The sequence below is a fragment of the Populus trichocarpa genome, chromosome 10 (assembly GCF_000002775.5).
Source record: "Populus trichocarpa isolate Nisqually-1 chromosome 10, P.trichocarpa_v4.1, whole genome shotgun sequence".
Classification (NCBI taxonomy): Eukaryota; Viridiplantae; Streptophyta; class Magnoliopsida; order Malpighiales; family Salicaceae; genus Populus; species Populus trichocarpa.
Genome location: NC_037294.2, coordinates 10,534,107 through 10,549,270, shown reverse-complemented (window position 1 = coordinate 10,549,270; position 15,164 = coordinate 10,534,107). Strand labels below are relative to the sequence as shown.

General features: G+C 35.7%; 3 protein-coding genes and 1 long non-coding RNA gene across 4 annotated transcripts; 3 read left to right on the top strand and 1 right to left on the bottom strand.

The window, feature by feature from the left end:
- The first annotated feature begins 1,643 nt into the window (after window positions 1-1,643).
- Window positions 1,644-3,325, top strand: LOC7474164 (CBL-interacting serine/threonine-protein kinase 4). Its single transcript, XM_002315706.4, has one exon. The coding sequence runs from the start codon at window positions 1,733-1,735 to the stop codon at window positions 3,038-3,040; it is 1,308 nt and encodes a 435-aa protein (XP_002315742.1). The 5' UTR covers window positions 1,644-1,732; the 3' UTR covers window positions 3,041-3,325.
- Window positions 3,326-3,832: 507 nt separating this feature from the next.
- Window positions 3,833-5,816, top strand: LOC127905820 (uncharacterized). Its single transcript, XR_008060268.1, has 2 exons — window positions 3,833-4,283; window positions 4,369-5,816. It is a non-coding gene; the product is annotated as an uncharacterized LOC127905820 (long non-coding RNA).
- A 361-nt stretch (window positions 5,817-6,177) lies between these two features.
- On the bottom strand, window positions 6,178-9,514 carry LOC18102493 (pentatricopeptide repeat-containing protein At3g23020-like). The gene has a single exon (XM_024609746.2). The coding sequence runs from the start codon at window positions 8,924-8,926 to the stop codon at window positions 6,347-6,349; it is 2,580 nt and encodes an 859-aa protein (XP_024465514.2). The 5' UTR covers window positions 8,927-9,514; the 3' UTR covers window positions 6,178-6,346.
- A 3,964-nt stretch (window positions 9,515-13,478) lies between these two features.
- LOC7498046 (photosynthetic NDH subunit of subcomplex B 5, chloroplastic) lies at window positions 13,479-14,872 on the top strand. The gene is made up of 5 exons (XM_002315705.4): window positions 13,479-13,756; window positions 13,856-13,916; window positions 14,090-14,152; window positions 14,277-14,335; window positions 14,480-14,872. Exons 1-5 carry the CDS (start codon window positions 13,529-13,531, stop codon window positions 14,708-14,710), a joined length of 642 nt encoding a protein of 213 aa, XP_002315741.2. The 5' UTR covers window positions 13,479-13,528; the 3' UTR covers window positions 14,711-14,872.
- The last annotated feature ends 292 nt before the right edge of the window (window positions 14,873-15,164 follow it).

The window sequence follows — 15,164 nt, the reverse complement described above, 5'->3', positions numbered from 1 at the left end:
TCAGGTTATTTTTAAATCGAACAAGTCGATTGAATCATGCTAAAGCAACTCCCACATAGTTTAATTTTAAACCCAAGCTAGAAAATCAGTAGAGTCAATAGATTTTTTTTCTTATCAATTTTAGCTTTTTCTTCCCCTCAACTTCATCCTCAAACTTTTTTTACTAGTTGGTCGAGTTATTTTTTGACTAGTCAGGTTGATTATGTCACGTCTAGTCAACTCCTACAAGGTTTGATTTTAAATATTATATGAGTAGGAAGTTGTTGAGTTATCAAATATTTTTTCCTATCAATATTATCTTTTTTATTCAATTTATTTTTAAAATATTTTTACCGGTCGATTAAGTTGTTTATGGATCAACTAAGAGCGTGTTTGGCAGTGTGGTTGCGAGTCCTTTTCAAATAACCTTTCGTGACAAAATGCATGCCAATGATGTTTTTTTATTTTTTAAAAATTATTTTTGACATCAGCACATCAAAACGATCCAACACGTATAAACCATATTAAATTTTAGCAAAAAAACAAAATTCAATTTTTTTGGTAACGCAGGTTGAACCGCGTTTCCAAATGCTTTTTAAATCGATTAGTTCTCACACATTACCAAAAGATTTTAAAATTGACAGGTTAAACTAGGTTAAATAACATTATCATATAATTTTCTACAGTTTTAATATGTTTTTGTTACATTAAATTTTTTTAATCCAAACAGTAACATAAACGAGTAACTGAAAACTAGTTTAAACGTCTATGTAATAACACTAATTGTCCTTTTTTAAGAATCAACTTGACCTTTGAATTTGTCATTATCGACGAGCTGAATCACCAACCCCATACAATATCATAAGATAATAAAAACATATATAATAATTGAATCTGATCAAACTAACATTACACTACAAAAACTTCACATCAATGATATTATAATTCAATTCGATTAATCCAACTACTTTATAGACAAATATTATTAAGAAAATGGTGTTTTATAAAAAGAATAATTAATACTTTGGACACAATAATGATAATACATGAATGATTTCTTTGATTAATAAGACTTTTCTTTCGAAACAGGATTGATTTGGTAAAAATAAGACTGATATGTGTATGTATTAAAAAAAAATATCTAACCATTTAGTAGGTGATCCAATGATAAAAATTTAAAATTAATAAGTTTGCTCTTTCTATTGTTTCGTATTCAAGTCATATAGTTGCTAATATGATAATCACTGGAGGCTTACATGGTCGTTAACTTCAGGACCGTGAGATTAGTTAAGGTATGTGCAACCTGACCCGGACATCCACATTAAAATATATATATATATATATATATATATATATTTGAGAATACAATATGAATTTCCATTCTTTTAATTATTTAATAAGATTCCATACTTATCAACTATTAAACGACAGCTTCCATGCGAAGCTCCAAGAACGAAAATTTCAAGCATTGTGTTGTAACTCCAATGTTTTTGTCATATTTTGTGCAATAAAATAAAATAAAATAATAATAATAATAATAATGAAAAAAAATGCAAGCACAAAAAAAATTAGAATACAACTGAATTCTAGTTTCCTAAACGAGACAAACTTGTCCAACTGGCACACGATCGCCCCCTTATAAAACCAAGCCTCTGCACCAGTAAAAGCCTGTCCCGTACTTTCTTGGGTTGATTGCTGACCACCACCCCCTTCTTTCTCCACCCCACCCCCTCCGCCCATCAACCCAAGGGACATGGAACCACCACCACAAACCCTGCCGCCGCAACCACTACAAAGAACCTCCTCGGTCCCGACCACACTTCTCAACAAATACGAAGTAGGCCGATTATTAGGCCGTGGCAGCTTTGCAAAAGTGTATGCAGCCCGTTCTTTATCCGACAAGACACAGCTGGTAGCGATCAAAATCATCGACAAAACAAAAACCGATGCTGCCATGGAACCCCGCATTATCTCCGAGATCTCAGCCATGCACCGCCTCCAACACCACCCAAACGTTCTCAAGATCCACGAAGTTATGGCTACGAAAACCAAAATCTACCTCGTCATGGAACTTGCCTCGGGAGGCGATCTTTTCTCTAAGATCCGGAAGATGGGCAAACTTAAAGAACCAGCCGCACGTCGTTACTTTCAACAACTTGTGTCTGCCATCCACTTCTGCCATCAAAATGGTGTCTCTCACCGCGACATCAAGCCTCATAATTTGCTCCTTGACGGTAAAGGTAATTTAAAAATATCTGATTTTGGACTCTCGGCGTTAAAGAATGGATGTGTTAATGGTGGTTTTATGCTTCAAACGGCTTGTGGGACTCCGGCTTTCACAGCACCGGAAGTTATGGCGCAGCGGGGCTACGACGGATCTAAAGCGGATGCTTGGTCTTGTGGGGTCATTTTGTTCTTTTTATTATCGGCTTCCTTGCCTTTTGATGACAGTAATCTTGCAGTTATGTACAGGAAAATTCGTAAAGGAGAATATCAATTGCCTTCTTGTTTACCAAAGTCGGTTAAATCGATTATAAACCAACTTCTCGACCCGAATCCTAATAAAAGAATGAGCATAGAAGCGTTAATGAAACATCCTTGGTTTTTGAAGAAGTTTGAATTACCAACTAAAAGTAGTGTGTTCGAGTCGGATTATAAAGAATATTGTAAATTTGATAAGAGTGCGGCTGGGGGCATTAATGCGTTTGATTTAATATCTCTGTCTTCAGGGTTGGATTTGTCAGGGTTGTTTGAGGTTAAACACGCGAGGGATAGAAGATTTACATCAAGCGAAACGGTGGAAAGAGTAACGGAGAGAGTGAGAGAGGTTGGAGGGAGATTGGGATATATAGTGGAGGAAGGAATGGTTGGGGGTGCTATAGGGTTGGGGAAAGGGAGGGTGGGATTGGTGTTTGAGGTGTGGGAAATAGTGGAGAAGCTGTTGGTGGTGGAAGTTAAGGTGGTGGAGCGTGGTGGGGTGGAATTTGAGGACCTTCATTGGGGAGAACTGAAAGAAGGGCTTGGAGATGTTGTGCTTCAATGGAATGATGATGCTATGTGAAGAGAGGTTCATGTTGTTCTTCAATGGGATTTTAGGAGATTCGAGCATGTTTCTACCAACAGTGAGCCTAATTACCTGATCTCGGTGGATGCTTGTATGGTTATTATTGCTCTATTTGGGAATGGAAAACATTAGCTGATCTTTGTACATGAATTTTATTTTTTTTCAGTTGTAGAATAATTTTCACTATTTACTTGTGTGTTAGCTTGGTTTGTGATCTTAATTTCCTGGCTTAAGCTAGTTAACTTGTAAATGTGATGATCTCAATTAAGTTGGGTTTAATTCTCTTTGTTTGCCTTTCGATTCTCTAATGTATATCTGTGTTCTTTGATTTGGCATGGCACAAAACCAGCGCTTGACAATATGCAAGATTTTTTTTTGTATCAGGAACTGTATAGACGGTGCCTGCTATTTCATTATTGGTGGGCATGGCGTCATCTTCCATTTCAGTTGATTTTCCTTTCAGTTGGCATAGCATTGTCAACTGTCAATTCTATGAGACTCGAGATTTCTGTAGCAGGAAACAGATTCTCAGATTCCAAGTGTTAGCATCATGAACCCTGAAACTTCTTACTGCTAACACCATTGATTGTTGATTAGACATTCATCAATTGAATTAAATGCCAGGTAAGGTCACTGGCGAGAAAAAACAAACACCGATGAAATCCCTGCAAGTCACGAGACTCCCGCTCATTGAATGTGACACCTTCTAAAAAACAAGGGAAAAAAATCGCATTTGTTCTAAAAAACTAATAATTTAAAATTTGTTTTTTTTTTTATGACATCTTTCTTGTTTGAAGAAAACGAGGGTGCAACCTGTGACCGCAGCTTAATTTTTCCACCGAAATTTTGGTGAGATGTTAATTATCATCAATTATCATCTACCTCGGCTAAAGTAGAGAGAGCTATCATCCAAGCCTGTAAACCACTCTGATGATCCTTCTCCGTTGTTGCTTCCCACTTGTCAGCAGGCTTCTTTGATGTTCCACGTTTTATTTAAACAATTTAGTAATTTGAATTTACAATCATTGGTTGAAAGGCTGCTTCTGCCATTTCCTTGAAAGTCCACACTGCCAATTTGAATCTTCTATCCAATCCCATGCATACAACCCAGGCACGTTACTATAGCTCAAGAAGCAAGAGGTCCCAATTCTTTCACGTGTTTTGCAATTTGAATGGCTTCCTCGGACCTCGGCCCTCTCAACTCTCAAGTCTTCTACACAAGCACAACATGGTTGCAGAAGTAAACTCATTAAAGTCCCTTTTCTTTTCAAGTTTTAAAAAATATAAATATTGCGCTTGTTTTGACCATCGATAGTTTGCTGCAGCAATCTATCGCACAATTTGAAGAGATACGCATCAGGACCAGCAGCCGAAGACGGAAGCAGTTTGCTTGTCTTCTTTTGTTTCTTTCAAAGCAGCAACCTCTGATAGAGGGCTTGATCGAGGTGCTATGCACGATTCTATTTCCAGGCAAACCAGCTCTTATTCTCCTTTCTAATTTACCTAGTTTACAAAGCTTGAGACCACAGCACAATATGGGACGCCATCACTAACCAGTCGTGCCTCTTGCATCTTCAGAAAATGTTTGGCTTTGGGTGGCAAGTCAGCACCAGTCGAATCAATATCTGGATGATTGGACTAGAGCTAATTTGTTTGGAACTCCTCCTTGATTCTCCATGCTGTCAAACAACAGAGATTCTGCCCCAACCCTTGAGATTTAATCACCATATTTAACCGGAGGATACTCAGCTTCTTCCTCTCACGGCAGATCAGATTCAAAAACATTCAACACTCCCCATAAGCATCAAGGTAGACAGAATAGAACTCTGAACTCATATCCCTCGGAGATGAAATCTCCTGAAGACCTGAACCATAGCCATGACTTCTCAAACATCAAAGGCTGAAAACAGGTCCAACTTTGGAACACTTGCCCATATAACATCAAATACATATGCTTGAATTTGTTCTTTTGTGTTGCTGAACTTATAAAAAGCATCAGCAGCCTTTTCTGCGAGGGCTCGGTATTGAACAGAAGCAACCACAGTAAGAAAATCTTTGTCCTTAGTTTTGGTTTCACAATGAACATCCAGTTGTTTCACAAGTAAAGAGAGGCGACCGGCTAGCTGACAACCAAAACACCAAGGCAGAAAGTGCCATCCAGGTTCCAGACATCGTTATATTTTCGAAAGATTTCCTTGATGACAACAGTATACTGATCGACTTGAACGCAGCCAAGAACTTGTCCCATATTCTTTATAGAATCTTTTCTGAAACGGAAAGAAAATTGAAATGAACAGAGAAGAGCTCTAGACACAGAGAGGTACAGATGTTTATCAATGTACGAACAAGCTAGAAGTGCATACTAGGATGTTGTTAACATTGTTTGTTTCTGAAACTGAAACAGACTGTGTTGTGTGTCCACAAATGGGGAGACGCAAGTTTTACAGCAAACACCCACGGAAAAGACGCGACTGCCTGCTAAAAATAATACTGCCTGCCATTATACAGTAACATTCTCTAATTGAAGGCAACAGAACCATAAATTTGATGTGACGCTTTTGTTTTTTGTCTTAAAACAATGGTTTTCATGTTTGTGAAAAAGAATTTTTCATTGTTTGATGTCACAACTCACCATTAATGTTCGGAATGCATTTTTCAATATTTTTGGTAAGGTTACCACTTGTGGTTCATTGATCTCAGTCGATCAATTTCAACTGTTGTAATTAAGGTGAAGACAATAGATATACCTGAAAGGCTTAAACTCTCCCTAAAAGATGAGTTGTAGAAATCAATAGCTTAATAAACGTAAATGGAGTCAACTCTCACGCATGCCGCACGTAGCTGTTACGCAGCACAGACACTGACAGTTGAGGTCAAAGGCACCAACCAGATGGATGATTTGAAAAATGATATTTAAGGTATTAATAAATTTCAGACGCAGTAAACTAATGCAGCTGATGTGATAAATTCTATTTCTTTACCTCATCTCTGAAACAGGAAGGATCCATTGAATTAGAAACCTGATGAGGTCACAGGCACTGACTTGCAGAAATTCCATTGCTCTGTTTCCCAGCCAAAATGACTACAGATGGAAACCCCATTGAGACGTCATCGAACTCTAATTGAATCACACCTTGTTGAACATTTGACATATTTTATCAACACAGTAAAAATACAGAAAGTACAGGTTTTATACACTTTACACTTTTGTTGATCTTGCCCATTACACGTTACAACAGTATGCAACTTCCACTACATTAGAAGCAAGAGAAAAGGAATACAGCCCATAACTACAACTTAAATTTACTCGTCATAATCATCATCTATATCAGCTACAGTGGAGAGAGCTAACATCCATGCCTGCAAACCTTTCTGATAATCATTTTTCGTAGTTGCTTCAAGCTTGCTAACAGCTTTCTTTGATATTCCACATTTTACCAGAACAATTCCAAGAGATTTGAATGTACAATCATCGGGTTGAACGGAAGCTTCTACCATTTCCTTGAAAGTTCCCACAGCCTCTTTGAATCTGCCATCCAATGCATACAACCCAAGCACATTATTATAGCTTAACAAGTCAGTCAAAAGTCCCAAGTCTCTCATCTGTTTTGCAATCTGAGTGGCTTCCTCAAACCTCCCAAGTCTTTTGTACATGCACAACATCATTGCAAAAGTAAACTCATTTGTGTTCCCTTTTCTCTTCAAGCTCTCAAAAATCTTTTCTGCTTGCTTGACCATGGACTGTTCGCTGTAGAGATCTATCATACAGTTTGAAGAATATGCATCAGGACCAGAATCTGACGACTGAAGCAGCTGATATGTTTCTTCTGCTTCTTTCAAGTACCCGACTTTGGTATAAAGCTTGATTAAGGAGTTGTATATGACTGTATTTCCAGGCAAACCCGCTCTTTTCATTGCATCTACATAACCAAGAGCTTCTTTAACACTTCCAGCATCAGCAAACGCGTTTATCAGTACACCATATACTATAACATCTGGCTTCACATCAAAACCTATCATCTCGTTATAAAGCCCCTCAGCCTTTTCCAGTTTACCGAATTTCACAAAGCTTGAGATCACAGCACAATAGGAGATGCAATCACTAACCAATCCTGCCTCTTGCATCTTCTTCAGATAATGTCTTGCTTTGTCTGGCAAGTCAGCACCAGCCAAAATTTGTATGATAGAACTATAGCTACATCTATCTGGAAGTACACCATGACTCTCCATGCTGTCAAACAACTGACATGCTTTGTCATATTTCTGCGCTAACCCATATGCTTTAATCATCACATTAAACACGAGGACAGTCAGCATCTTCCCCTCTTGGCAGCTCATGAAAACTTTCTCAGCTTCCAAAATATGGCCGCGCTCCCCATATGCATCAATGCTGGCAGAATAGCACTCAGAACTCATATTCCCCATGAGATGAAATCTCCTGAACCAAAGCCATGATTTCTCAAGCATCCCAGCTTCTATGTACATTCTAGTCAGAGCAGACTGGGTATACTCATCAATCTCCAAACCCTTTTCATCCATCTCAGACACCAGGTCTTCTGCATCACTGACCATATGCCTTATTGAGAAGGCATACAAGAGTGTGCGGTAACTCACATGATCTGGCACTAATCTAGCCTCCTTCATCCTTTTAAAGTAGCTAGCTGCCATGCTTATATTATCATGCTTCGCATGAAGGGAGATGAGAATGTTATACGTCCTTGTGTCTGGTGGGCATCGGAGCTCCTCCATCTTCTGCATAAGTGAACCCGCTTCTTCAAGCTGGCCATGGTTACCACAAATGTGGATCATGGTATTAAAAGTTACAGTTGTTGGCACAATACCTTCTCTAAGCATCTTTGCAAAAGTCTCAGATGCTTCTTTAAGTTGCCCTGCCTTCCCATAAGTGTCAATCAACGTATTGTATGTATATGAGCTCAAAGAAACACTGACCTGCACACCATTCTGCACCCCAGCACTTGCTTTACTGGTTCCTTCATGCTTTATAGACTCACCCAGTGTCCAATTCTTGAAAAACTCTTCCGCCTTTTGAAACTCGCCAGCTTTCTTGTACATTTGTATAACAATTCCCATAGTAACCTCATCTGGTACCATTCCTCGATCATTCATCTTCTTAAGCCAATGAAGTGCCTCTTCTTTGAGGCCACCTTTGCTATAAACATCAATCAAAGTACCATATGTAGAATTGACAGGCAAAATCTGTTTAATTCTCATTTCATTACACAAACATTCAACATGGCTCCAATTTCGCGCTCGCCCAAGAATCCTGAGCATAATATTATAGTGAATCACATTCAACTCATAGCAACCCTTTCTCTTAAACCACTCAAAAATCTCCAAAGCTCTCTCCCAGCTAGACTGCTCCTTCAAAATTATGCTCCTCTCTTTGTTACTAAGAGTATCCTCCCATGGCTTCAATGCCTCGTCAAGGTCTTTAATCGTATCAAGAGCTTCCAAAATTGATGGAATACAACCTCCATAATATGCCCATTTCTTCGAACATTTGGTGTGCGCTTTATCAACCGAGCCATTACCATCGAACCTCTCCAAACCAACCCCAAAACTCTTCTTATTTTCAACTCGAGTACTATTCCTTGAGTTACTTCTCGGTTCTCTATCTGGGTTTTTATTGAAGCTAGGTTTATTAGGAGTCTGTTTGTGATCTGTGTTGAACTTCTTGGGAATTCGTCTATTGGGGATTTCAAGAAGGCTTTGCTCTCTGCGTTTCTTGACAGTTTCAATCTTTTCTAGTGGAGAAAGTGATACTCCTGTGTTTGTGGAGACTGAAGCTCCTGTGATGGGTGAGGTCCTGGGGGAGCTCAATATGTTAAAACAACGGGCATCTAATTGCAGTTTTACAAACATTGTTTCTTTTTGACAAAAGATAAGCACTAAATTCTATGAAATTTTACAGAGCAAGAGAAATTAGTAGTTAGCAATACGGTGGGGGTGTTGGCGGGATTCAGCGTCGTGCTTTAGCAGGATTTTATCTTTACAAAATCGGAATTTCTCTGACAGAGAAGGGAAGGGTAAGATTTTGAAGTTGTAGTCGGGTCTCTGGTCTGGTGCTGATGCTTGACGCTTTTACAAGTGGCCCATTCCACTATCTGGAATACATTTGGGTCTGGGTAGCCCATCAAGCAAAGACATGGCTCACTGCTGTAATTTATCTGAATCACCCACAGTACATAAAGAAGAGCACATGTGGGGAAGAAGAGTAGAGTTTTGCTATCAATCCATGCTTATGTTAAGAGTTGAACCCAAGCAACACGCATTGAACGATGAGAAAAAGATCTTTGCCGATGAACCAAACAGTCGTTGGCATTGGTTTGCAAAACCAGCTGAATAGTTCATAGTTTCCTTTCAGTGGGAAATTATCATCATCATCAAATTGTTCCTTGGTTTAGGATAACTACACCTCTCAAGTGTATTGGCACCATAGGATTGCAGTTACGTTTGTATCGTTTAGATTATTTGAGCTTGACCTTGTAATTTCTTACCTTCTTTCAGTCTTGCCATGCCTCCAAAACCCGAAAATCACGTTAGTGTATTCATTTAGCGATTCGATATCGCCATTATTTCTAATCGATTTCATCCTTATTTTTTTGATTGCTATTTATTTTGTTTTTAATTTTTTTTTATTGAAACTTTCTTTATTGATTTCATCCCTTAATATTTTATTGATCGGAGTTTTGTTAATAATTTTGGGTTACGAGTTTAAAAGATTAGGTTGATTTGGCTTAAATCTTTTTTTTTCCTAAGCCATTTTTTACATATAATTTTTGTTGATATAATCCTTCTACAAGGTTATCGCAATCTCATGTGTCAAGTCACGAGTTTCGCGTGTTTAACTAACTTTAACCATGACAATATTTTTTTAATTTATTTGTTATTGTTATTGTTGTTGTTGTTATTGCTGCCTTTTTTTTATCAAGTTATTAAATTAATCAAGGTTTTAACCCGATTAATATTATTGAATATTATTTTTCAAGTTTAAAAAATTTGGTACGATCCGTGACACCACGTGGGTCACCAATCTAGTTACCCTCTAACTATTTTTGTTTCCTGGAATTCACTTTCCGGGAAATCACTTTCCAAACTTTCCTGTGTTTGTTTGCCATTAGAAAAGTTAGTCAACGGAAAACACTTTTCAGTCAAAGAAAAATTTGGCTTGATTTCCAGGAAAGTGTTTTCCTGAAAAATTTGAGCGGAAAACACTTTTTCGAAAATTATGAAAAATTTAGAAATGTCATATTATTTGCTGATTATATCAAATTTAATCCTCAAACTTTTGATTGCTATATATATTTTGTTTTGAATATTTATTTTTTAATTTCATCTCTTAAAATTTAATTTTTATATTAACTTTGGTTCTCATTTTTATAATTGTTATTTGCTTTTTCCTTATCATTTTTTTATTGAATTTTTTTATCTATCAAATTTGGTCCTTATTTTTTTTATTGTTACTTTTGAAATAATTTATGAAATGTTAATTATTATTATTTTAATTTCTTCATCTTTTATTTTTTTTATTTTTTAGATCTGATCTCTATTATTTTGATTATTATTTATTTTATTTGAGATAATTTATAAAGTTATATTTTTTTTCAATTTCATTCTCATTCAACTTTTTAATTTGTAAGATTTGTTCCTCATTATTTTAATAAACTTGAGAAAAATAAAACATTAATAAGTTATTTTTCAGCTTATTTCCCATGACATAACCAAACACTGGAAAGTGTTTCCCAACTTATTTTCCATTACACTACCAAACATCAGAAAATAATTCACTTTCTCGGAATTTACTTTCCAAAAAAAAACTACTTTCCAGCTAACAAACGAGGCTTTAATTCAACTTGGCCTGATACCCATGTGATATTGTTTGATATCCACTTGTAACACTAGCAAATAACTTTTCAAAAAGTTTAATTTTAGTATTTATAAATTTAAATAAAGTAAATTTGGTCCTTAATTTTATTTTTCAATAAATAGTCCCTTATTCTGGAATTTGTTATGTTCAAAGTCTTCATAAAAACAGTTTAGTCCTTGCTTAAAAGATTTTGTGCAATCAAGTCCCTTCATGTCAATTAAAAAAAATGAATGGACATTAATAAGGTATAAAATGGATACCCATACCTGGAACCCATATATATATATATATATATATATATATATATATATATCCTTAATACCTATTAGACAGGACCAAGTAGAGCGGGTATTCATTTCATACCCGACCCATTACCATTCTCATAATTAAGATTAAAATACACATATATTGAAGCCAGGAATCATATAACTGAATCCTATATTTTGACACAAAACGGTGTTGTTTTCCCAGAAAAAATATGTGATTTTTAAAAAAACATGAGTTTATTTTAGCCATTGATGTTTATTTTTTTCATAAATATAAATTCATTTTGGTCCTTAATGTTGTGCGAAATGGTCCTTAAACTTTAATGTGTTAAAATAGGATCCCGAGGAGAGCATAGATTTTTTGAGTTTCTAGGATCGATTAAAATATATTTTGAGGTTCAAGATTAATTATTAAATGTCCTTTGAGATAATCCTAAGATGTTTGGAGGTTAAAAAAGGTATAGAAATTAGGATTGGAAGGGCAAAACCAGCGCCCCCTGATTTTTCAGCAACATTTGGTTGGCGGAAGTTATAAAGGTGGCGACGCATCGTTCGCCTTTGTTATCGGATCCACACTATTTTTATGGATTGGTCGTGCGCATCCATCCCAAGACCATTTGCGTAGGCATGACGCGCTCCGTGCCTCACCTTCCTCCCGTCCTTTCCTTTCCTATTCTTTTACTTTTCCATTATTTATTATTTTCAAAATAATTGTTTTCTCGATAGAAAGTCAATGGTTATTTTGTGATTTTTTAGGCCTATTGAATAAAATTAAACACCCACCCACCATCCTACTAATATTTATTGACATGGGAGCCTTTCAAGGTCGTTCTCACCTTCTTCCAATTATTGACTCTTATTATTGGATTTTTTTTTGTTGAGTAAATAATTAATTGATTGGTTTTTCAATTGATCAAAATTAAACATATTCATAGGATATATTTAAACTTAAACATAAAATACACACATGGTGTTAAATACCGCACAATACATATTAAATTAAAAAACTCTCACAATTAATATTGATTCATTTTTATTTCATCAGCTTAAATTTTTTAAATTAATTAAAATATTAAAACAGATTTTATAGATTTATTTGGGCGTAGCGGTGATTATTTTCGGTTCGGTTCAGTTTTTATAAAAAAAAATAACCAAACCGAAATTATTATTTAAAAAAAACCGAAACCGGTTCAAACCGACCAGTTTCAGTTCGGTTCGGTTTTTTTAGGACAAAAACCGGTTCAAACCAGTTTGGCTCGGTTTTTCGGTTTTGCTCGGTTTTTTCCGGTTTGAGTTCGGTTCGGTTTTAGACTTATAAAACCGAAACCTAACCGAATGGTTTTTTCAAAATTTTAATCGGTTTAATCAGTTTTTTTTCACGATTCGGTTTTTTCAGTTATTTATTTTTAATTTTCTTAATTTTTTTATTTTTTTACTCACTGTATTTGTTGGTACTGCTAATTTATTACTATGAAGAACGATTGTTTTACATGGTGGACTGGGCATAAAGAGCACCCTTTGCCAATTACCAGCACCGAGGCGAGGAATTTTTTACAAGCGGATTTCCTCCTCAATCCCTTTGCCAATTTATTTTTGTATTTTGAATTCGCACCCATTTTAGCAACATGTGAATTCATGCATGGCTTGTTTACAATACTTGCTGGATCATGCTCCAAGGTTAATGTAGGTTTTGTAGTTCATGGTGTTTTTCCAACCAAAATTTTATTAAAATAAAATTTATTTACTTTTAACAATAAAAACATACAAAAACACTTTAAAAAATATTATTTTAATATATTTTAAATAAAAATATTTAAAAAACATGTTGATTCGTGTTTGCATAAAAGTACCATGGACCAGGCTTGTGAAAGTGAATTAGATTTAGACCACATTTAATATTATATATTATGATAACAATTATTTTTTAAAATGTTTTTCAATTATAAATGCATGAAAATAATATTTTTTTTATTTTTTTAAAATTTATTTTTAATATCAACATATTAAAAAAATATATTAACATTTTAAAATAATTATTTTTATTTTTATTTTTATTTTTAAAAAATACTTTACACCCAAAAAACAATCGACCCCTTGAGTAAGTTGATTATCATGATTCCCAATAATAAAATGCCACGTCAACACAATGGAAACTCCATGAACACGTGTTGCAAAGAATCCAAGGTTGTACACGCAAACCCCTATGAAGCAGAGTAACTCAATCATTTTTCTCAACAGAAATAACGAGATAAAAATGAATGGCGGGCATTTAATTCAAAGGCTCAAACTCAACTTATAGGAGCGGATAAGGGAGGGCAAAAAAAAAAAAAAATGGCAGCGAGTTCATCACTCTCAATTCTGTTGGCAAATCCAGTCCCTAAAATCAGCTGTAAGAACCAAATTGGAAATATGGTTAGTGCTTTTAACCAGAGAACCATCAAGAAATTGGGAACTAAATATGGTTCAAGAACCAGATTGTATGCAGCTGGGTTGTCTGAGATTGAGCCTGACCTCAATGAAGATCCTAGAGACCGTTGGGCCACTCCTGGTGTTGATGCTGTATGCGTCGTTTTATCTTCTATGTTACGCTTATGTGTATTTAGTTTGTGTCTGTATGTTTGGTCTTGCTAATACAGCTGGTTCTTATAATTTTTTCAGGAAGATTTCAAGTATGGAGAGTGGGATGGGCATCATACTTACTTTGAAGGCCAAGACAAAAGTATGTTTTTGTTTGTATGAGATATTTGCTAAGATTTACTAAGGGTTTGAATCAGTCGAATTAATTAATTAGGGGTGTTACGTGTCTGGTCTTCAATAACAAAAGCATGATTACGTTTTTTAATGTATTAAAAACATAAGCAATACCTAATTCTTAATGGGATGTTTATTCAGGAACGTACTGGGAAATACTGAAAGAAGAATATACCTCAACAGAGCCCCCAACAGGTTTTCAAGGTATACTAAATGCCACAAAATTTTGGATTACATGGTCCTGTAGATTAGAATTATTTAAAGGTGATATGTAAACTGTTCAGGTGTAAATTTTTGGGCTTGATATTTCACCATTAATGGCTTGCAGGGTTTATTTCATGGATCTTCCTTCCAGCAGTTGCTGCTGGGATGTATTTCAATGTGCCGGTAAAATCTAATTCAGACTCAGCTTCCATACAAGATTTGATTATTAAACCTACTGTCGACAGGCTTCTTCAGGATGAAAAATTAAGAACATGACCTCAATTCTATGATTGACACAGTTAATTAATCTTTGAACTTATCTTTCAGGGGGAGTATCTGTTCATTGGAGCAGGTCTATTTGTGTTTATTTTCTGTGTGATTGAGATGGATAAACCCGACAAGCCACACAACTTTGAGCCCCAGATATACAATATGGAGAGAGGTGCTCGTGACAAGTTAATAGATGACTATAATACCATGAGCATATGGGACTTCAATGAGAAATACGGAGACCTCTGGGATTTCACCATAACAAGGGAAGACATAACCAAGAGATAATTTTACCTTGGCAACAAGAACTGTTATTGTATTCGTTCTGTAAGTAAGTGACATTGTTGAAAGGTATAGTTTATATTTCCCAATTTTATTCCACCGTTTCTTCGTATAAAGATGGCCTATGACGTTACTTAAGCCGTGAATGAAGTCAGGATGTTTTGGAAACATGATGTTAACTTTTCACACGAACACACACAGAGCAAATGCCCATATTTTTTGTGTTGGATTTCTTTCTTTTTTTGTTGCGAGTGTGTTGATGGAAGAGAAGTCGGTTTTTCAGAATTCAGACGTTTATTTTTCTACCACTGGTTGGTTGAATTTAGTCCTAAATAAGTTGAGATTCACTAATGTGTAACCAAGAAGAAGCATGTTATAAATTGGCTTTAGGTTAGTGTTTTTGTATGGAAGAGTTTACGTGTGTGACCATGGGTACACGCTAGAGTTCTTTAGGGGCAGG

Bases quoted from the DNA above. Each gene is read 5' to 3' on its own strand.
- LOC18102493 (XM_024609746.2), bottom strand. From the start codon at position 8,926: ATGTTTGTAAAACTGCAATTAGATGCCCGTTGTTTTAACATATTGAGC.
- LOC7474164 (XM_002315706.4), top strand. From the start codon at position 1,733: ATGGAACCACCACCACAAACCCTGCCGCCGCAACCACTACAAAGAACC.
- LOC7498046 (XM_002315705.4), top strand. From the start codon at position 13,529: ATGGCAGCGAGTTCATCACTCTCAATTCTGTTGGCAAATCCAGTCCCT. The intron at 13,917-14,089 runs GTATGTTTTTGT...ATGTTTATTCAG, and splicing joins CTTTGAAGGCCAAGACAAAA to GAACGTACTGGGAAATACTG. The intron at 14,336-14,479 runs GTAAAATCTAAT...CTTATCTTTCAG, and splicing joins GGATGTATTTCAATGTGCCG to GGGGAGTATCTGTTCATTGG.